Source organism: Sminthopsis crassicaudata, chromosome 3 (assembly GCF_048593235.1).
Source record: "Sminthopsis crassicaudata isolate SCR6 chromosome 3, ASM4859323v1, whole genome shotgun sequence".
Taxonomy (NCBI): Eukaryota; Metazoa; Chordata; class Mammalia; order Dasyuromorphia; family Dasyuridae; genus Sminthopsis; species Sminthopsis crassicaudata.
Window position 1 is genome coordinate 372,799,687 of NC_133619.1, and position 24,675 is coordinate 372,824,361.

The 24,675-nt window shown below is 34.3% G+C and overlaps 1 protein-coding gene across 5 annotated transcripts in view; it reads right to left on the bottom strand.

Annotated features, from left to right (window-relative positions):
- The window catches only part of NCKAP5 (NCK associated protein 5), a 939,808-nt gene that overhangs the window by 280,296 nt on the left and 634,837 nt on the right, over positions 1-24,675 (bottom strand). For all 5 annotated transcript variants that reach the window (XM_074301873.1, XM_074301870.1, XM_074301872.1 and 2 more), the window contains one exon: positions 19,409-19,555. In XM_074301873.1, the coding sequence (XP_074157974.1) occupies positions 19,409-19,555 (147 nt within the window). The remainder of the gene's footprint in view (positions 1-19,408; positions 19,556-24,675) is intronic.

A 24,675-nucleotide genomic window follows, 5' to 3' on the forward strand; every position in this document is an offset into this window, starting at 1 on the left:
AGAGCATAATTTACCGATTGCATCAGTCATTAAAATAGTTGGGTTTTTTCCTCCAAAAGCTTTCTGTGACTGTTTAGCATCACAGTGAAACACTGTCACCTTTCTTCCTCAGACAAATACATTTTAGCATATTAAAAGGTTCAGTCAAAGCCTAGCTGAGAAAGCAGAAAAAATCAAATAGAAGGGATGAACCCTGAATAAAGTCAAATCAAGTTTATACATGCCTGGTTTATCTCAAATGAGTGAATCTATATGGGATGTATTTGTATATGTGTATGTGTGTTTGTGTGGGTGTAGTGTCTCCTAACTTTGGAAAACTAACGCATTATTTCAGACTTATTTATCTAACTGTTAATCATAATAGCAATGACGTTTACAGATAAGTAAGTTTTAATTGATAAAGCAGAATAAAAGTAAGATTCTTAATCACTCATATAGAAGCAATTTAAAATGTAAACATTCAAATGAATAAAAATCACAGAAAATTTTATTTTATTTATGCCAGGTAAATATAAAGATTTATGTTGCCATTACTATATGTAGAATGTTTTGTAAATTTTAAAGTGTCACATCAATTTTAGCCAGTGTTTGATGACAAACAGATCCCAACAGATTTGCATTTTACAATGATTGCTCATATTCACTTAATAATCGGGTTGTGATCTATGATGTAGGATTTATCTCCAAATGATGGCAGGCAACAAAAATTGGGATTCAATCATGTGAAGACTTCACAATGGCTATTCCCTTTGGCAAAAAGTAGATTTTTAGTATCCTAAAAGAGTTAGTTATAAGAAGGAGAAGTGGTGTTGAAAAGCATACTAGAGTTAGGGGAGATACCACATGGCATGAGGGGAGGGGGAAGGGAAAAGACACCACAAGGCAGAGTGACAAGTTGGACTGACCCTAAGAAAAGTAGTAGCAAAGTCATGAACCATAAGGTTTTTTATAGGGAAAATTTAGCCTCAGGGACAGGATTGGGATACCTGATAGGACATGGCAAGGTAAGACTGCTGCAGACTTTAGATAGAATGGGCTTCAAGTGTTTGGTATAACTTAGATTTCACATTAGACCACCTCCCCAAATGATGGGAATATTGAGCTAAACTGATCTCTATCAGAACTTTATGCTTACTTGCCTCAAGAATCAATTCTTTTAGTTTTTCTTGGTCCAAAACAATATTCAAAGTCTCATCAATTGGGTTCTTGTTTTTTGGTTTGAATTTTTAGCTGCCCTATTTTTTAAAAATCTGTAGAACATCAGTTTCCTTTGAGATAGTAAACGAACCGGGGGAAGGCTGATTTTTCTCTCAATAATTTGATAATGGGGCTAGTGCAGTTATTATTTAGAACATTTACAGATGAAAATACTACTCATGAAAGAGATAAGATTTGCCCAAGATCCTATGGCTCCCAAGGGATAGAGCTGATATTTTGTTTTCTAACCACCTGTCTATTAATTCTCTTTCTAGTATGCCAATTACTTATTCTTTGGAATTAAACTCAGCTTGATGAAGGGGGACCCTGAAATTCTAAAACTCCTTGAAGGAAAGATTCTCCTTGAATCTTAGCCTCTGTAGGGGACCCTGCTTGAGGGAAATATCCTAATAGCTTCATTCTGTTATCCTGAGAGATGAGCATCACCCCCATTGATAACACTCACTACTGATTAAACTTCCCATTAAATTAAAGATCAAACCCAGAGACTCATTCAATTCCAAAATTTTCTGGCTCAGACCACACCCAGTCCCCATTAAGTCTTCCTCTTCCCCCCCCCCAGCTAGTAGCCAACGTTTAAAAATGAGGTAACTTGGAACTCAATCCTTGCAGCAACCTCTGCCCGCTGAAATAATATTTTCTTTCAGCATTATACTCTCTTTATCTTCCTCTCCTATTTCCTTAACAAGACTTTATACCTCTCTGTTGGGATTTCTCTACTAAAAACTTTACTTTTCTGTCAGACCTTGCCATTAAGGAATTAATTCTTCCTATTCATGCATAACGAAGGCTGACTTCCCAATGGCAATAATAAACTTCTTTTTTTTACCAGTCCTGCTTTTTGGGTTTGTAAATTCCTTTACAAAGGACTCTGTACCTCTAAAGGGGGGTTCCCACAACTCCCTACCCTGTGCTGAATCCTAAGGTGATTTAGGGGAGCCAAACCTCTACATTTGATTCCCTGAACCTGCCACTAACCTCATCAAGCTCATGTATTATCTCCTATGTCAGGCTTTTATTTATCCTAGCATTCCATTCCTGGAGGTTAGTATATTCCAATTCCTAATATTACACTTTGTATTTTTTATACATTCTTGTCTGTATATATTCCAACTACCCATAATAGAATATGCTACTTGAAAATGGGTAGAAAATGGGCAAAAAAAATAAAATAGTGCTTATCCTAGGATAGTATTTTAATAAGTACTTGTTAGTGAAAGAGATGGAGCAGCCAGGTAGCACAATGGATAGAATGTAAGTCAGGAAGAGTCATCACCCTGTGTTCAAATCCAGCCTCAGATAATTATTAGCTGTGTGACCCCAAGCAAGTCACAACCCTTTTGTCTCAATTTCCTCATCTATAAAACAATCTGGGAAGGAAATTCCAAACCATTCCAATGTCTTTGCTGAGAGAACTCCAAATGAAGTCATGAAGAGTTGGATATGAATGAAAACAAAAGAAAACCAAACAAGAAGAAATGACAGAAATGGAAATTGGAGATTTGATTTCACCAATATAGTAAACTCCTTGATTTCCCTTGCCAAAGTATATGAGCATCTACTTTGAAACTTACAACCCAGTTTTGTATAGTTGCTTGAACTTCTCATGTTGAGATTTGACAATGAGTAGGGGGAAAAAGGATTTAAAAGTTGATTTTCCTGTCTTCAAGGTCAATTCTCAAACCATTATTCTATTCTGTGTCTCTTATGCCTGTTGGAAGACTGATGTGTGAAATGGATGGGCATTTGTTTTCCACAGTTATGAAAATTAAATTGGAGAAATGAAACTTATATTAGAAAACTGACATTCACAAGGATGTCAAGGAATAATCAAGGGTGGAAGCTATATTCTCACAAAGGAATGTAAACTCCTTGGGGGCAGGGATTGACTGTTGTAAGGAGGGGTGGGAGCCAGAGATTTGAAAAGAATCTTTTGTTATTTGTCCTCCGTGTTTTACTGTGGTCTTCTTCCCACTCCCCCCACTCCCCTTCTAGAATGGAAGCTCATTTGGAGCAGAGATTAGCTATGTAATGAGGGGTGGAGATTCATGTTTTGTAACTTCTGCAATATCCAATTAGTCCCAGAGGGACTTGGGCTTCAGGATAGGAAATAAAATACTGCCTTTGGAATTTCACAGGTGTGGCTACTCCCCTAGGTATCCATTCTTACAAGGATGTAAAATAAATCTTTCCTGCATTCATTTGTGAGACTGTAGAGCTCTTGGTAAGATATTTTGTTTCTTACCACTGACAAGCAACAAACATCTATTATATGCTAGGCACTGAAGAAACACATAGAAACAAAAATAAAGAATCTCTGTTCTCAAAAATTTTACTTTCTAATGGGGAGAATCTAGACAAAAGTGAACAGGGGTAGGAGCATGGTTCAGTAGCATTTATAAGTCCTTAGGAGACCTCTGATGTCCTAAGAATATTTGAATAGTGCTACTCTAGCCACATCTCCACCCTTTCATACACCAGCACAATTCTTTGTTACCTACTAGGAAAAATACTACTTAATTTACTTTCCCCATTTTGACCAAATACTTTATAACTCTGTGTAAAGAGCACGTTGACAAGGTCCAGAGTCAGAAGCAAAGGCAAAAGGAGAATGGTAGCAGTTGGCCTGGGTTCTTTCACAAGAAAGAAATACCAGGAAGAATTCACCAATGCCAGGTTGAAGAGGAACATTCCAGGGTGAATTTTTTTGAAGGAAGCTACATGGTAAGAAGTTGTGAAAGAAAAAAGGTAATCATGGTTGTGAGATATCTGGAACAAATTTCCTTTCAATAATAGGTGGTTCTTTGCAGGGCCTAAGCAAATGACCTTTGAGGCATCCATGGGTAAGAATGTTACTGTCTACAGAATGTTTTTAGGGATTTACACTGAATACCCAAATTTAATTCAGTGGTAATGAGTAATGATAATGTTTTTCTGCTCTTTGGAATTTATAATGGCACTGCAGGGGACAGCTGTCCTCAAAATACCATCTATCTTTCTGAGGGTTCTGATTGCATTTTTGTCTCCCAAACAACAGCTCTACAATTTCTCTGTGCTGAAAGCCAACAAGAAAATGAAAACTTACTAAAGAATTGAGCTAGCAGCCCTACCTCATGAATGTTTTATCATCTTCAGAAGCCTACATACAGAAGAAAATTATCACAGGGATTCATTTTGAAAAGTAAGTTATAAAGTATTTGATCAGAATGGAAGAAGTAAATTAAATAGGGTTTCTCCTGGTAGCTAACAAAGAATTATGCTTGTATGGGAAAGGGTGGGGCTGTCGTCTGGGTAGTGCTGTTCATAGACTCTATTATTAAGAGCTGAGAGATGGTCACGAATTATAAGAACTTGTACATGCTACTGGATTATTTATTTGTCATCTGTATGTAAGATATCAATCATTAAATAAAATATTGAAGTTTTCTACACAACATAAACTTGATTACAGTTCAAAAGGATTTGATTCCAGGAATAATAAATTAACTGTTTTAAGGGGTTAATATTGAGATTGGAAGAATCTTCTCTAAATAGCATGGGTTAGAGAAAAAGAATGGTTTACTTCATCTATAAAAGTCTGATGTAAGATTGTATAGCAGCTCTGATTAAAGCAAGAGATAGGTTCATTTCGACACCAATAGTGCTGAGTGTAAACTAAAAATGATGTAAAACAGGTAAGTGTTTAAAATAAAATGTAATTTAAATACAAAAGATCCTTTTACAGATACTTCATGATTCACAGCAGGATATGAATGAAGAATAGATCCTCCTCTTGTGGTTTACCATCAAATCTATAGGATTTCTATTTCTATTCCAAACTAATATTATGGTATACAGGTACAATGTACAAGTGATACAACATAGTGGAAAATTTAAACTAATGTTATATGATTAAGATCAGGAATTCTTACTTTTAACTCTCAGATAAGGGAGAAGAGGGGATTCTTTAAAAAATTACTTTATTTGAATTTCACCACAGTAAAACTGCTTATTTATATCATCACAATTTACATTTATCTGCAAATTATACCTTTTACTTCCCCATGTTGCTAATGTACCAACTTCCCAATTTACACTCATCCTTCAGCTCTCCCCTGAGAAGGTACAAAGGCTCCTATACAGACTGCTAATAAATGATTAGCACTTCCTGTAGAGATAGATCTCTCCAGGCATTATTCCCCTAGATAGGGTTCCTGTGGGAATAGTTAATAAGTGTCTGGTGCCCTTAAAGATATCTCCTGAGATAACTGAGGAGGGAGATGAACCTTAAGAAGATTCTGTTTGTTGCCTGGGATGAGGACAGACAATAATGAGACTGCTACTCAGAATTTATAATATACTTTATTGCAATAAACATGTAATATGTGTTTTTAAGTATAGCAATATTTATAAATCTATACTTTTTTTATTTTTAATGACATTATTAATGTGACAATCTCAAACAATATCTATTAGAAAAGCTACTACTTTTTGTAGTAGAAAACATCAAATTTCTTTCTTTTCCCACTTCCTATCCACAGATCTGCTTGGTTGAACACCATAGAACAAAATAAGCTGCTTAATGGAAATCTCATCATGCTGTTTAACTCAACCTTGGATACTCCACACCTTCCATCTCCCTTGTCCTCTTTTGTCCTCTGATTGTAGGGCTGGAGCATTAAATTTCATCTAAAGTCTTCCTTTAAAGGACTTCCTGGACTTTATAGTTAAAGCTTCTTTACATCTGCATCATTCTACTTTGGAATAAGATTGCTTCTGCCATTTTTCACCCCTTTCTAGCTTCCTTTCATTTGTAGTTTTTATGCATTTTGGTTTTTCCAGGAACTTGGGATTAAGTGACTTGCCCATGGTCACATAGCTAGTAAACGTCAAGTGTCTGAGGCTACTTTTGAACTGTGAACTTCTTGACTCCAAGACTGGTGCTCTATCTACTGCATAACCTATTTGTATCCCTATTAGATTTTAAGTTCTTTGAGGACAGAAACTGTCTTTCTTTTATATTATTTATATAACTAGCACTTGATACAGTGTCCAGCACAGAAAAGGCACTTAATAAATGTTTACTGAATTGTTTTTTGTTTAAACAAATGTATGTGTTTGTGTAATATTAACTGTCTTGAAATAAAAACAAGCAAGTAGATAATTTTTAAAATCACTTTCCACTAATTCCCTTTGTTGTTTGTACATAGAAAATAGATGATAGCTTGAATCATAATGCACCTCTGGACACTTATGCTCAAAATGAAAGGACCAATAGTATTCTCACATTAAACGGTGATTTTTCAAGAATCACCCATCTGTAAGGCTTAGTTTTGCTAAATAATGGAAGTCTAAGAAGTAAGTCCTCCCCACTGAAGAAGCAGGCACTAAACATCTTGCAATAGCTAAACAGGAAAGAAGATCATATGATTAAGAAATTATAGCCAATGCTCCATGATTGGTAGTTTGCTGCAGAGAGGATAATATGCATTTGACCAGATATAAAAGGATAGTTGTCTTATGAAAAAGCAGGAAATGTGTTAGAGGCAATAAAAGATTAAAAAAAGAAAACAATAGAAAAATTGTTGTTCAATTGTGTCTGACTCTTCATGATTCATTTAGCAAAGATACTGAAATGGTTTGTCATTTCTCTAGCTCATTTCACTAATGAAGAAACTGAGGCAAACACTTGAAGTGACTAGCTCAGAATCACACAATTAGTAAGTGTCTGAATCTGAATTTGAATATAGCCTGGTGGTTGCTATCAGAGAGGTGATGCCATATCATCCAAGTGAATTGGATTTAAAGAGGGAGGGCTGTGCAAAGCCACTAGCCTCACTATCTCCATTAGAGCCTTTAGGGCAACATAAAGATGAGGATGAGTGGAGATAGCCTTGGATGCAGTGGGAGACCTTGGCCTTTTTAAGCTAAGGTCTTTAACTGGTCTTGTTTTTAATTAAGTTTAAGTAAGAAATAAGGTGGAGAATGGTCTCTTTTACTTAGCCAAATAAAAAAATCATTCTGGGTGGGGAAGACCCTTAGACTTTCTGGGCAAAACAGAAGCAATTGGTATTTACATTCACTTTAAGCATGTCAGGGTACAAACAGTGATCTAGGAGGGCTTGGTCTGGGATCTATTGTTAATGAATCAATGAAATCTAAAGTGATAGGACTACTTGGGTAGAGCATTAGACTTAGAATTATGAATACATCTTCATAAATTCAAATCTGGCCTTAGGTACTAACTAGCTTTGTGACCCTGGACAAGTCACTTAACCCTGTTTGCCTCAGTTGCTCACCTGTAAAATGAGCTGGAAATGGCAAATCGCTCTAATATATCTAGCAAGAAGGAGAATCTGACATAACTGAAAAATAATTTAGTCACAACTCAAGAAGTTCTGATAGCATAGGGATTTGTCAGCACCATGGCTAGAGAAAGCAGAAGACATAATAGCTTCAAAGAACAGTAAGGAGCAGCCAATCTCAGTTGGGCCACATTCTGCTTATATTATTGTGGTGTAGGGACTTACAAAGTTGGGAGATTTAAGAAAGAGGAAGTGGCATCTATTATTAAATAAAGAACTGGTTACACCTTTGATAGATAATGTTTGTGCAAAGAGTTTTACCTTCTAATTTCTAGGGCTCAGAAGTGAAAGTCGTCTTTGTTATTTTGATCAGGAGAGAAAGTGTCTAAAGAGTGTGATATAGCTACATTTGCTATTTTCTTAGTGGATAAGTTTTCAGGACGGGTATGTCTATAAAGATAAGGGCATTCCAAGATAGCTGAAGTTACAACTCTTAAAAAGCAATTGTCTTAGTATTTACCTAATTTAATTTGATGTTCTAAGAATCCTAGATATAACAATAACAATCATCATCAATAGTATTGATGCTTAAAAGTAGTGAGAAAGTAATGCAGCTATAGAAAGTATAGCAGAGAAGATGAGAGCAATGTGCTTCTCTATAACTTTGTAAGAAAGCATGAAATAGATTTAAAAATAGAAAAAAGTCAAAAACTGATGTCAAGAAGTAGAAGATAGAATAATGACTTGCCTCAGTAGTTCCTTGGGGTCATTACTGCTTGTCTGAAAGATTATATATAAGGCAGCCATTCCTTTGCTATATAATTGTGGAGTCCATCCACAATTATGGTTATGTGTCTGGTTATGTGGTAACTCATTTTCCTGTTTGAAAGTGCTATCTCCTTAAGAAGATTTCTACATTAAATCTACTTCTCTGCAATTTCTATCCATTATTGCAAGTTCTGCCTTCTAAGAAGAAGCAGAATATGTTTCTTCCCTTTTCCATTTGATATGTCATGAAATATGACAGCTTCCACTATCCTCTTAAGTTTTCTATTCTTTAGGCTAAACTTCATGTTCTCCTCATCAGATTCTCTTGGGTAATGAGGATCCCTCTCCTCATCTATTCTTCCTTATATCCATCTGACATAATTAAAAGGTACCTTGCAATGGGAATGTAGATTTTGATCTGGAAGGGAGCTTAAACATTAACTATTCAATTTCATCATTTTATAGATAAGAGTGTTGATTCCAAATAAGTTCTAGAACTTGCCAAAGATCATCTGTCTAAGGAAACAGAGCACAGGCTTTAACCCAAGTCCCCTGAATTTGAATTAGTGTTCTTTCTGTCACAGATACTATTAGAATACTTTGGGATATGAAGAATTAAACACAGAAGCAAAAATGGCTGGAAGGGACTGAATGTTAAGATACTTAGGTATCAATTTTGAGAATATCATAAAAGATAACAATTCCAAAAGAGTGCAAAAGTTCATAGAATATATATATATATATATATATATATATATATATATATATATATATATATATATATCTTTGACTGAAGCTACAGATAGCCAGTAACCTGGCCCCAGAATTGAATATTTTAACAAGATAGGACTAGATCATATTTGGAAAACTGTGCAAAAATGTCAATGTTTTAAAGCTGTTGTTTATTGCCAAGCCTTCTTCTCTCCATCCTTTTAAAAACACTAAGAGTTTCTAAGTGATGCTGTATATCTATGAACAACTGAACATCATAATTTAAAAAGAATTAAAATTGTAGATGACCCAAAAGAAAGAAGAAAGTTGAAGACTGAATATCAGCTAATTGAAGTATATAATCTATGATTGCTTATTTCTGCGGAGTGGTGTGAGATGCATTTCTGAGAACATATATGAGCTGTTCACATATTGACAGTAAGGAACAAGAGAAGGATAGTCAAAATATTGTATTGTAGCCATTAGATATGACAGTTCAGTGGCAGAATAGCTAGAAAGCTGGACTTGGGGAAGATTAATCTTCTTGAGTTCAAATCTGACTTCAAATACACACTAGATATCTAACTTTAAATTAGCCACTTTTTCTATTAGCCTCAGTTTCCTAATATATAAAATTAGCTGGAGGAAACAACACACCACTTCAATATCTTTTCCAAGAAACTCCAAATCATGAAGGGTTGAAAATGACTGAAACAAATCAACTACCACCACCACCTCTACCACCACCACCACCACCACTACTTCTTCTTCTATTACTACTACAACTTTTTTTTCTTCTTTCACTGTCTATCTCTGTCTCACTGTTTTTCTCTCTGTTTCTGTCTTTCTCTTCCCTTTTCCCATCTCTATACACACACACACACACACACACATATATATATATACATACATACATACATACATATATAATTTTCTTCCAGGACTCAGAATGAAAATGTATAACTCCATGCATTTGTCCATGCCCAAAATATACTCTCTCACTTCTATAATTCAAAGTTATTTTATTTCCATGTTTTGATTACTTGTTATCTCTGATCTTCTTATTTAATATTACGTTATATAGTTCTATGTCTGCTCTTTCTTCCCAATAAAATTTAAATTCTGAAAGGAAGCATTGATTTTTTGGCATTTTATTTTCAGGACATCTTATATTTTTTATACCAAATAGGTATTTAATAGATGTTTATTGAACTGAAGTCATCTCAGTATTAATATATTAAACAAAGGTACTCATATAGGCACCTAAAATGAAAAAGTTGATGGGTATATGTAGGTCTTAGGTTATGTATTGGAAACAGATTTTGTAAATAAATCTTGATTATCATCTTATTTATGTCTTTTTATAATAGTATGAAAAGATTTTACGATTGAATTTTTAAAAAACAATTTCGCTTAAACTCCAGAGAAGTGTGAGGTTTACAGGAAATGGATTTGGCAAGGTCTGTACACTATTCACACATACACACACAATTTCCTTCACATTTTAAGATGATGTTGCTGACACTGTTACTTCCCCTGAGTGCAACTATACTGTGTGAAATGCAATCTCTCCTAAATGGATTCATGACTATCTCAGTATTTTACAAGATGACTAAAACCAATCCGACTTTGGCCCCAGGCACTTCAAAAGTAAAATAATAATGATGTCATAGTAAGAATGATTTTAATTTTCCTAAGAAATAACTGTGGCTATGACTACAAATGAAGTGTTGAAGGTATTACCCAAATAACAGGAGAGTGGGCAAGATGCTAATCTTGAGGAAGACGACATTTAAGTTACATAAATTAGTTGTTTTTATTGACCTAACTTCTCAGGTAATTCTTCTTCTTCACTTTGCCTGTCATGATATGGCCTATGTCCTTTCTAAAAATAAAATAATACAAAAAGCAATTATCTCTTTAAGTAGAATAGAGTAAAAAAAAGTCGTGCTAAAAACTAGATTTTTTTTTCCCCCTAAGATTGCTGATGTAATGGTTTCAACAAATATTTTCTTAAAAAGTAGATGTATCTCCTTCTTAGCTTTATTATGTTAGTCGAACATCAGTGAAATAACAATAATTGATGAACCCTAGAAAGGGACAGTTATCTTACTTTCATTGTACTCTTACTAGTGTGTTCCAATTAGAAAAATGCTAATATTATTGAGCACAAATAGACATCTGCACTTAGAAGGGGACATTTACAAACAAAACCATGGGAAATATTTTGGATAGTTTACACAGAAGAGCAATCACTAGAACTAATACTGTAGTTATCTTTCTACCCATGGCAGCTTCTGCTTATAGGTTTTTTCCTCTGCACATCATACAATCACTGATCTATTACGACACTCTAGTCACACTGCATTGCATATAAGGTAAAATTGTACATTTCCCAGTCCCAGTGTAACAAGTCAGTGGGCTTCACTCTGATTTGAATACTAATGAATCAAACCATCATCAGAATGTTGCTGGAAATCAGCATAGAGAAGTTGATTTCTTAAAAGTTACCTAATGGAAAAGGATAGCATGTTACTGAGTCAGCACTTGGAGGCAACAGGATGAAGACATTTTCTGGGATGTGTAAGGGTTCCCAATTTGGAGTAATTTCTTTAGGCTCCTGAGTATTTGTTTGCTACTTACAATTATCAGCATTTTTTTTTTAATTTACAGAATATTTTCTTTTATTTGGAATAATGTCTCCAATCATACTGCTTTTAGGACACACAGAACAAAATTTAGTTGCCTAAGATGTTTAGTCTGTCTCCTAGGGATTCTAAATCCAGAGAATCTACATTAAAATTTAGTGAAAAGAATACTAACTTTGGAGTAAGGAGAATACAAGTTCAAATTTCACTTGTGCCACTTGTTACTTGTGAGATTTGGGGAAATTTATTTTATCTTTGGGGACCTTGGTTTCCTTAATCAAGGTAAAATTAGGAAAGTGAACTCTGAATCTATGATCCTAAGAGGTTTTATTTTTTAATTACATTCATGAAATATTAAGCTACATCACAACAGCTAATTGCATGTAACTAAGCAAACTGAGGCCTTTTGATTAATAAGCCAGCCAGCTTTCACACTCTGACATCAAAATTTATGCCCTCCATGAAAAAAACAAGGCCAAAGATACATAACATTAAACCAACACCCAATTAACAGCACTTTGTTCTAATTATCTCTGGGCACAATTAATGTTGGCCCTGCAGTTCATTTTTCTTCTTTGATAGCTTCTTAGACTATTTATACAGATTAATTCTTGATGTACTGGTATTCCCTAACATTGATGTTTTGTTTTTTTTTTTAAACCAGCTTTTACACAAATCTGATTCTAGTATGGTAACACTAGACCTTTAATGCTAAAGCTTCTAGCTTATTCTGGGAAGGTTGTGGGTTTTATTTTTTCCTTTTTGGCATTTGGCCATAATTGATGAAAGGTCATATATTTATTGAATGAAGTTCTATAAATTGGGAGGACACAAAAGAGCCAGAGTACACTAGCTGTGACAGCAACAGAATTTGAACTAAGAAGAATCTTTGGGTTTGTTGATTTTTGTTTGCTTGTTGTTCAGACATTTTAGTTGTACATGATTCTTCATGATGCCATTATGATTTTCTTGCTAAATATACTTACTAGTGTGGTTTGCTATTTCTTTTTCTTGATCATTTTACAGATGAGGAAACTGAGACAAGTTTAAATGACTTGCCTAGGGTCTGACAGTTAGTAAATGACTAAGGTAAAATTTGAACTCAAGAAGATGAGTATTCCTGATCCAGGCACTCTCTATCCACTGTGCCACCCAGCTGCCCTGATATTTAGAAACCTAGAAATAGCATCCAAGTTCACTGACCTATTATCAATAGCAAAAAGCTAGAAAGGGAAAAAATTAGGAGACCCAGTCAAAGTTTCTTGGAAATAGGTACAGTTTCTTATTGGATTTGTATGTTTTCTCATATTTCTCACAATATTATCCTAAAAAAAAAAAAAAACAACAAAAAAACAACTTATTTTGGAAATCATGAGTAACTACTGCAGGATTCTATAACAGAATCCCTATTTAATTTAGTATGTTTATCTGACCAAATTATTTTATGGACTGAAAATGGGTATGCACATAAAAGAAAAGCAACAAGCTCAGCAGGCAGGCTAACAGTATGGAAATAGAAGGACCTGCTAGATCTAATTCTGGCTCTAAAGCTGACTCCCTAGGGAGCTCTGAGAAACATACTTAGCCTTATGTGCCTCAGTTACCTATTCTAGAAAATGGGTCAGCCAAACAGGGCAGAAATTTACATAGCATTTCTCAGTTGGTTCCAAATGGAAAATGACTTCCTGTTTTCTGGAGGCAAAAGTCTAACAGCTCTGAAATAGCAGGTGTGTCCCAGAAGCACCAAAAAAGGTCTCACTTGAGACCTTGACTTTCTGGGTGGTTGGGAAGTAGTTCTGAATCAAAATAGCAAGAAGTATCTTTCCAAAATACATCATGCTTTAAAATTTTAAGATGGGGAATTGTTAAAAGAAATAAGGTAGTGCGACTCAAAATTCAAGACAAAAGAAAACAAAATTTGTATGATACTTCAATGAAACTATGATTCCACTGTGTTAAGTGTCTGGCACGTAGTGATTAATACTGATTGTGATTTTCACATCAACCTTGTAAGGTAGATTGTATTATTTATTGTCTCCATTTTATAGAAGTCAAATGACTTATTGAAAGTCACATAGCTAGTAAATATGCTACAAAGGTAAAGATCATTGACCATTTATACTTTGTCCCATGTAATTGTTTTCCATATAATTTAATAAATTCTCCATTATGGTGATGCTAAAGAGGCATAGGGTCATTTAGTGTACCAGGAATCCTTCTCTAGATCTTTTGAAATTGTGCAGATAACAGTGTAGTACCTGAGCTTTTCTTAACTCTCACTGCATAAGTGACTGACCTAATATTCTAGTCAAATACTAACCTTTATAAACTTCCTTTTTGAAATGATAACTTGTTATCTGTCTACTCACACCCAACGTAATTCTTATCCATTATCCATAACTTATAATTGTAAGAAATTCTACTATTATATGACTTGCATCCATTGTACCATATCTGGAATGGTACTGGCACTGATAAGTGTGCCTTTACTTCTGGGAGAAGCTTAGGATAATCAAAATCACTGTGCATTTTTCCCAATAAAAATGAATCCACCAACTCTCTTCCTCTTATTTAATTCTAGATCCATGTGGGTATATACTCACATAATCTGATCAAGCTATATGTACCAATTGGCAATCAGTAACTACATGCTCACAACATTATTTTGTCTGCGACACTGACCTGGACATATCTGATCTAAAAAAATTTTTTATTCAGGTCAACACGTAAATGAACAGGAATTTATTAAGGAATTTATTACTATATGCCAAACACTGGTCTAAGCTCTGGGATTACAAAGAATAGTGAAAATAGTCCCTGTCTTCAATGAGCTCACAATCTAATATTTGCTTTGTTTAGTGACATTTCCACTTGCTCACATAACACTATACTTCAGAAAATGAATTTAAAGCAAAAATGTGGTATCTCCATTATTACTCATGGAGAAAAGTGTTTGTGAGAGAAAGTATCACAGATCTAGTCTATTTTCATCTTTTTGTTGTCTTCTTCTTAGTTTTATTCTTAAAAGCCCAAAGATTATTTAATTTAATAGAGTTACTCAACAAATTTTCTATAAACTTTCCCTTGCAGCTCTTTTTACTGTTTTGCTGGATAAACCTGCTCAGAATCTACCACCACCATCCTTTTATAAACAAGTTTCTATTTTAACAAATGCTGACCTTGGCTCTTATATATATAAATTTTTTTTTGTTTGGCAAAGATATCTAGTATTTTCTGGAAGAGGCAGATTTCCCAGTTTTGAAGGGTGAATCAAATGTATAATCTGTGGCAAACACTTTCCAAAGCTTAAATATGGCTTCATAAAGGTGTTGTTAGTATTATTAATTCCAAGTTCTTTGGATCTCTTCATTAAAAGGATGAATTAATAACAGTTTAATCATCTTTAGAAAATAGTGGTAGTTTATATCAATGGTAGAAAATATGCAATAGAAAAAAGAAAAATATATATAGCTAATTTATTTTTTTAAATACTTAAAGCTAGTTTAAATAAATTTGATTGGAGTTATCCTGAATTGAACTGTGCACATTCTCATTTTCATCCTTTCTTCTAACTTGGTATTTTGTTTTTTGGTCTAATAAGTCAAGAGTAGTCTGATAACATATGGATAACTGATTTAGAAATGACTACCATATCCATAACCATTTGTTTGTGATTAGAATATAATACATCCCACTCTGATTTTATTCAGTGGTTGCCATGCTCAGTACCTCTTGATTCTTCCTCAAATATGAATGAAGTTTCTATCTACTCCACAAACTTTTGATTTCATTTTTTGGCCCTGAATTATATTTCCAATATATTTTTTATCTTCTTCTCCTATGCCCACTTTTGCCCTGACATCATTGGGCATATGTTGTTTTAACTTAGAGGGTTTTATTGAGTTCTTTGTAGAATTTCTCAACATCAATATACGCTGCAATAGATGTTTAAGCAAATGCTGAGATTTTGTCCGTATGGATATTTTTACACCATAAGCTTTGCAATCAATATAAAATGACCAAGAATCCCATGAAATAAAATGTTTCATTGTCTGGATAATTAAAAAAAAAACAAAAAATAAAACACAAAAAAACTGTTTGATTCCTTTTTCTATCCTTCCAAGAAAAAGTCATTCTTTTACATAGCTCCAATTTCCTTCTAGAATAATACACACAAAGTTAGGAAGTTCAGACATTCATATCCCACTTCAAAATATATAATCTATATAACCCCAACTAGGTCACAACGCTTCTCTGATTCATTTTCTTCATCTGAAAAATGGGGATAAGAGTAGCACCTATTTCATAGGGTTGGTAGGAAAAATAAATTAGATCATAATACAAGGTTTTGCAAACATTACAGCTATTTAAAAGCTAGTGATTATTATTATTTTATGACACTTCATGCTAATGATGTCATTATTAATATGATTCAGGTCTTTCAGTAACTGGTCCTCCTACTAGTCACTGGGCCAAGGCTTCATGTTTACACTACCACCTATTAAGTTACTGGCTAACCTCTGACAATTTCAGCATGTTCTTTCTGACCTCCTTTCCTACTACTCTTCCATCATCACAAAAGAAGAAGGGGCCACATAGGGCTAAGAGCAATTTTATATATATTTTTTGTCCAAATAATTCCTTTCCTAAGGATGGGGAATGGTCTACTGGTAATAAGCTTTCCTATACTTGATTAGATTGAAAGGCAGAAAAAAAACAAAGACAAAAAAAAAACAACCTGCTCATGGATTAGGAATGAAGTTTTACCAATATGGTAGACTCTATCTTGAGCTCTCAGTATCATCATCATTGCACAACAAAGAAGAAACTGAACCTCATGAGTAGGAAGCAACATATTGGAAAGAGCCCTGAACTTTGAGTTAGGAAGCCCTGTTTTTAAGTACTGACTATGATATTTACTAGTTGTATTACCTTAAGTAAGCCACTTAAGCTCTTTTACCCTAAGTATCATTGTCTGAAAAATAGGGATAACATTTGCCTTAGAGGATTATTGAGAAGACAAATGATATGATAAAGGTCTTGATAACTTCAAAATACCACAGACATATTAATTATCATTAAAATTACAAAATCATGTAATAGCCTTAAAATTGAAACCATCTGTGTAAATCTTCCCTGAAAAACTGTAAGAGCTCAGTACCTACTGACTTATTTCAGTCCCAAAGGCAGAGAGTAGAAAGGCTATCTAGAATGCCAGAGTTAGATATAGGTGGTTAGTGGGGCAATTGTCTTTGTGGGTAAACATTTGTGTTGTCTAAGTTTGGATAATCTTCTAGACTCAGAGACACAACCAGTTTCTGCTTCTGAGGTTGCTGTTTTTGAAAACTGATAAAGACAAGTTCTCCAACCTGATACAGAGAAATCACCTTATCTGTTGAAAAACCTTTTACATTCTGCTTTGATATATTTTTAAAGTGTAGCCCATATGTATTGGAATTTTTGTAATATAAAGCTTTTTTAACACAGAACAGTTTTTTAATCTAATTGTTTCAATGACAGTTGCTAGGAAACTACACGATGCAAATTAGTCAGTAAATTTCTAACAGGTAGATACCTGCTAGCCAGGGGAGCTTTGTGTGACTTAGACGCAACTTGACAGAAAATACTCATTGGAAAAGGACAATTATGGAGTTTTATTACAGAGTAGCAACAGCATGCTACTATATCGCTTTTCATTATCTTCTTGCTTTGCTACAATTTGGGAAAAGATTCAGGGGAGAAGAGAACATGGTGTTATTGTCTCTCTTGAAAAGGATTGCTAGGAAGGACAAATTAGACTATCCCTCTCATTAACTAAGAGCCTATGGAGAATGAATTGTAGGTTTTGATAATGATAAAGAATAAAGGCTAGAGGGAAGGCATATGCCTGGGCTTTTGATAACAAGCTGCTTTAAGCTCCTATGTTCTAATACTATGTATATAAGGAAAAGGCTTTTGATTTAAGTTAAAAAATCCAGGATTGAATCTATTCAACCATGGGAAAAGGTAAAATCAGACTAATCAGTGACTGGGAACAGTTAAAACTAATTAGTAAGATACTGAAATATACTTTAAATCATGCTATATATTTAATATCATTCTTTTTACATCATCTTTTAAACATAGCAGCTATTTATAAACAGTTCTAAATTGATATTGGAATAAATGCATGTATTTAATAAAAGGCAAGCATAACTGGGTAAAAAAATCTATTATTCTCTACTATCACTTTTGAACATTACCTTAATCTTTCCTTTTTGTTCTTATAATTCTCTGTCTTGTATGATACTTATATACATTATATCTTCCATTTAAACAGTAATAATCATAACATCCTATATTTTTATAGTTCTGAATATATATATTATTATATTTGATTTTCACAACCATCCTATGATTTAGACAGTATGGATATTATTGACCCAATTTTACACTTAAGGAACTGAAGACTTAAAAGTTTAAGTGGCTAACCAATGGTCCTATTTATTCTTACTCCAAGTCTATTACTCTTGTACTATGCCATAACACCTCTATAAGTAAGTTCCTAGAATGTACTTGTGACAACTTTTGTCTTTGTTTATCGAGGATGATAGTTATTTAAAGAGCGTTACTGGTCACTTCACAAATCACAGAAATTCAAGTAGTTTTAAAATCAAACATAATGGGATTAAGTTACATTTACATTTATGAAGCACTACAAGTCATTTTATGATGATTATTTATGATTAGGAACATTTTCCACTTATACTTTTTTGGTCATTTTATCTAATCTAACAAGATCAGAAGAGATGAAACTGATTCAAAATGAGGGTCACAAATATCCAAGTGGATAAACTGGAAAGAAAATTTGGGGAAGGCACCTAATAGAATAAGAATGGGGGAAAAAAAGCTGAGGCTGTATTATCTTAAGATTCTCTAAAGGAATCTTTCCATGAATTGCTTGGGAAAATTGAAAGCTGCCCCAAAGAAGCTAACTTAGTATAATATTCATCTTTACAGTAAAGGAATATGAGGGAGTCAAACTTTTTTTATTTATTAGCAATTGGATCTTGATGTGTTTACAGTGGATATCAAAATCTAGACCTTTGATTTAAGATAAAAGGTCATCTCAGGTTAATACAAAGCCAAGAAATGCATTAGAACAAAACCAGTCAAAAATACATCTATCTAATTCTGCAGAGCACAACATCAATGTTAAGCTTGAAAGGAGATGAGAGGTCATCTAATCCAAAGACCCTTATTTTATAGATGAAGAAACTGAGGCCCAGAAAGGTCAAATGACTTATCTAGGTCACATAGGTAATAGATAATTTTCAATTTGACTCGACTTCTTTGATTCGAAATTCTACCTTCTTTCTGCTTTGTTAGGTTGTTGTTAAGATATACCTCAGAGTAAAGCTGGGCTAGCACATCTAACATAGACATTTCATAAGAATTTGGGCCAGTCTTTCAGTTCCCATTATCAATCTGAGCATTTAGCAATTAGAAATTCAGCAAATTGAAAGTTTTAAAAGCATCATCATTTTCTAGCCCAAATGGTAATGATCTAACAAGTCTTTAAATGAATTAAAATTAATTAGTACTTACTTGCTTTTTTAAAAAGTTGTGATTTTTTTTTTTTATGTAAAAAGACCCTTTCAGTTATAGAAAAATTTTAACACATGAATCATGATGGGAAATAATATGTAACATGAGTCTGTGTGAATGTGAAAGAGAAAAGATTTACAATTCACTGCAATTCAAATTTTTTTTAATGTGTGAAGTTGTTTTAATCCTTACCTCTAGAGCTTTCAATCGTTCTAATAGCAATTTAGTCTTTTCTTTCCCCTCATCCGTACTGCTTTCACTCCTTGAATCCTCATCTATCACCATGTGTGGATCTCCCGAAGTTTCTTTGTGCTTCCGTTCTTCCTCAGATAGTTTTTCCTAAAACAATAAAGCAGACATTAAGTACTTGTTTTGAGACAAGTACTGTTAAGTGCTAAGGAATGAAAGAAAAGCAAAAAGTTCTTCTAAGGAGCTTGTAGTTCATTGGGGAGACATGCAAGCTAGATATATACAAAATAAATTGAATGTAATTTTAGAAGGAAGACAATAGACCTGAGGTATTGGGGGCAGAAAAGTTCTCTAGAATATGGCTACATTTGATGTGAGCACTGAAGAAAGCAAAGGAGACCAGAAAAAGAGGAAAAAGATGAGCATTATAGGAATGGAAGTCAGCAAGAGAGGAGACACCAACTCCTAAAATGAAGTATTGTGTGGGCATAATAGTGAGAAAATCAGTATTGCTGGATTACAGAGTATGTAGGAGGGAGTCTCCCTTTGCCTCCAGAATCAACTCTAGACCTCCTGATCTATGTCTGGCCACTGGATGCATATGGTTCTGGAGGGGAAAATAAGACTGGTGACTTTGCCCAGTCTTTCCTCATCTAAATCCAAGTCATTTCCATGTCAGGGCATCATCTCCCTGATGTTGTGGTCCTCTTCAAGAATGAAGGATAAATAAAACAATAGAAGGAGAGATAGAAAAGTGTGAGAAGAAGGAAAGATAGAAAATTATTAGATTGTGAAGAGCTTTAAAAGAAAAGAGAATTTTATATTTCATCCCTGAAGTAAAAGAGAGCTATAGGAGGTTATTGAGTAGGGAAGTAACAAAGTCAGACATGGGCTTTAAGAAGATCATTGTAATAACTGAAGGCAATATGCACTGTGGGAGTAGAAGTTTGGAGCAAAAATTCCAACTAGAAGAATTATGTAACTGTCCCAAATAAGGTGATGAGAACCTGCACCAAGGTTCACTCAGAGGAGTGAAGGGGAGATTTGACAAGAAATATTAGATATGAGGGCAGGGGTGGTGAGTGAGAGTAAGAAGTCCAGAATTACAAGCTGAGTTGAGAGTCTGAGTGACTGGAAGGATAATGATGCCTTATACAATAATAAGGAAATTAATAAAGCATGATCGCTTTCCATAATCCCCACCAAAAAATGTAAACAAGAACCCAGAGATAAAGACCTTATATCATTCTGTATTCTGAACATTCTTTAGTCAACTAGAGGCCAGGTTTGACTGGAAACATTTTCAATGTCACTTACATTATTAGCAAACACAATAGGTATCTCATTTGATCCCCCCTGACAGGGCAAGCTTGTGGGTCACCACCTTTTAATGCAGGTGTCTGCTCCCCAGCTGGAGAAGTGACTTGGTTAGCAAAAGCCTCAGGTAGTGTCATGCAGTTAATCCACTTTTATCCACACACTGAAGCTTACCCTTGAGCTGTGCACTAAACTGTAAAGGAAATAATAATAATAATAAAAAAAAAATCAGCACCAAAGCTTTGATTTTTGAACAGCCCAGCTCCTCAAAGTGGGATCATTAAAGTCAGTGGACAACCAACCATTTAATTAATTTGTGGGAAAATGTAATATCATGAAAGATTGGGACTATGGTGATTTCAGGCTTCTGTGAAGGCTGAAACCAATTAGCTTCTTCAGCTCAGCAGAGCAGTTCAGAACCCTGCTCCCTACCTCCACTTTTGAGCTTTTTCAACACTCTAACATTTCTAGTATAGCCCTGGGGTGGCCATAAAATGTTGTTATTCAGTTCTCCATCTCTGCTGGGTGTTTCCTTCTCTCCCCATTTCTGACAGTCCTCTGGAGCCTCAAGAGAACTGCTAATTTCCAGAGGAAAAGAGTCATAGAGATATCCATTCTATTATGACTTCCCCTGCCTTTTATAAATACCCCAGGGTCTCTAGCTACAGGGCCTGAAGTTATTGCCCACTAGTCACATTAACGTTAGATCCCTTTTATAGACCACTTTAATGATATCAAAGTGCTTTTTTCATAACAGCTCTGGGAGGTAGCTGTATAACTGCCCCTATACAAAAGTTTCCATGTTTTCATTTTACTTCAGAATTCTCCATTCTTCATTTTTCAGGTGAGCTGAGGTACTACTAATGGGCTTATATCCCAAATAGATCAAAGAAAAGGGGAAAAGTATAAAAATATGTGCAACAGTTCTAAGAAGTGGACAATTGAGGGGAGGCCCACCAATTGGTATATGACAAATAAAATGAACACAACCAGGAGAATATTGTACACAGTAACAATGATATTGTAAGGATGATCAATTGTGAAAGAAAAAGACTCTGCTCAAGGTAATCATCCAAGACAATTCCAAAGGACCTAGGATGAAAATGTTATCTACTTCCAGAGAGAAAGAACTAATAGACTCAGAACAGATTGAAACATAATTTCTTCACTTTATTTTCTTATTTATTTGTTTTTCTAAGAATCATGAAATGTGAACATTGAAAGGGACCTCAGAAGCCTTCTGGTCCACTTATTCTTGAAAAAAAAACCCAACTACAAAATACTTAACATGTGTTAGTCTCCCATCTTCTGCTTAGATTTCCAACAAGGGGGAAATACATTATTTTTTGATGCAATCTGTCTCATTTTTGGACAGATTGGAATAATAGGAAGATCTTCCTGGTTTTGAGCCACATTTGACTTTAAATTCTAATGAATTTTTCTTTGTTCTACACTTGAATCAAACAGATCAGCTCTCTTCCCTTCTCCACATGCAGCCTTTCAAATATTCAGAGACTGATTTCATAAGTCTCATCTAGTTTTCCCAAGAAATCTTTATATGAATGGATTTGAGGTCCTTTAATTTCAGTTCTCAATCTATAATCCTGATTTGCCTCATGTGGACACTCTTCAATTTAATAATGTCCTTCCTAAACTATTGTTCCCACAATTGAACACAATTCCAAACAAGGCTCCAGTAGTTAAATCATTCCATGGATGATATGAAACCTGAGTAGATCTTTGAAAAATTGGTAGGATTTTGAAAGACTGAAGAGAGTGAAGTAATATCAAGAAGATAATATAGGCTTAGGAGGAAGCAGAAAAAAATACTGTGTCTTTAGAAGTGAGGAAGCCAATACAACTAGATTGAAAAGCATATGTTCCAAGCAAAGAAATTTACACTTAATGAAGTAGGAATCCCCGGAAGATCTAAGAAGGAAAGTAATTTTCCAGGAAAGCATTGTTAATGGAAGATTAATCTAGACACAGTATGCAAAATGGATTGGAAAGGGAAGAACCTGTATTCAGGAAGATGGAATAGTGCAGTATTCCAGGTATGAGGTCATGAGAGCCTGAACTAACTAAGATCATGGAATTATATGAAGTAAAAAGGAAAGATATAGGAGGCTTTTGAATGAAAAAAAAAATCAGTAATGCTTACAGATTGATTGAATATGGAGGTATGTATTTGGAAAGAAAATAAAACTGAGAATAGGGATTTTTTTGTGTGTGTCTGTACCCTCATAAGCTAACACAGAGTCTGGAACATAGTGGGTACCTAATAAGAGTTTGTTAATTGATTGAATAAATCAAAGGTAAATCCTCGCTTTTAAATTTGGGTGGCCAGAATGTCCTGTGATCGAGACAAATGTCTGGGACAGTGCAAGGTTTTCTGGAACCTGCGGAGAGAAGCAAGGGAAAATACTGATATTGGATTTGTGCATGTTGAATGACATAAGCACATCTGAATAAAAATGGCTACAAATGTCTGTAGGATCAAGTGAAGGATTTTGTTTCCAAGAAAGGAGAAATGTTTATATTTAAAATTAAAAGGAAAGGAGTAAGTAAAGATCATGGGATCATGGATTTATAGTCAGGAGAGTCTAGATTTCTTTGAGTAAAACCCATTTATTTTATAGATGAGAAAATTGAGATAATTTTAGTGCCTTGATTGAATTGTCAGAGGTTGGATTCTAGCTGAGGTCTTCCTGACTTCAAGTTGGGGTGTATTTCCATCATATCATACTATTGGACAAAAGGAATGGGAATGTGAAAAAGAAAAGTCACCCAGGAATTGAGAAGGAATGGACTCAAGAATATAGGAAGAAAGTTTGACAATTTATAAATTATACTCTAGGGTCATTTTCAGCCACATCTAAAAACCATTAGACACAGACAAAGCTTATTGCCATGTCCTCACTTTAGGAAATTCAGGAAGTAATATGAAACACATAGTTTCATACTATTCCAGAACTAGTCATAAACCTTGTGAATGCATTGCCTCAGGCTCCATCCTAAGTAGTCCATAAAGAAAAGAAATGGAGAGATTACAAATCTTTTTAACCTCTTGTCCTTCTGCCCACCTTTTCAGGCAAATGGCTGGATGAAGGATAGTGGTTAGAAGCAAAATTTAAAGTATATGTTTAGTGTGAAAGGGAGGGCAAGAAAGAAATAAAATAAATGAGTAAGTGAAGGAACACAGAGAAACAAAAAGGAAGGAAAAAGGGGAAATGGAGTGAAAAAATATGACTAGCTCTCTAGACAAATAATGATTTATACTTGAGGAAGAATAATTGTTGAATTTATGTGCACATATATTTATATATTCACAATAAGCATAAGATTATTTTTAAAATTCCAATATATTCTATCTAATCACTTAGGTTATACTTTAATCAGAAACTAAATCACAATTTTAGTTCCTATGATAATTAATCACCTAGATAGTAGGTATGCACTCTCACAAACATATAACCAGAAATACATGATTAATTCCATGTAAAACATATGCTAAGCATATACTGCTAAGAGGAAAAAATCACGAAAATGAAGTCAGGTTGGCTCTGGCTATTTCCAAGTGTTTCAAGTGTGAGTTGATTCTAAAGGTGACCTAGTTTCATAGTTATGTAATGTAATCAGCAGAGAATTGAGTAAAAGTAAGGGCAGTGTACTAATAACTTTTACCTCCTTCATATTTCATATATGGTTCAGACCATAAGTTTGCTTCAACAAATATCAGCCTGCACTCAGGAAACTAAGGATTTAGGAGCTGTTAGCATCCAAGGCTTAAATCAATGTTTTTTTGTTTTGTTTTGTGGTTTTTCCTTTTAAGTATATAATGCAAACATCAAAGTTATGTTTCTCTTAAGTGGCAAGTTGGAAGATGATTCATTTAGTAATGGTGGTAGAGTTAGTGCTCATCTTTTCTTCTCAAGTATCCTGAAATCATCCAG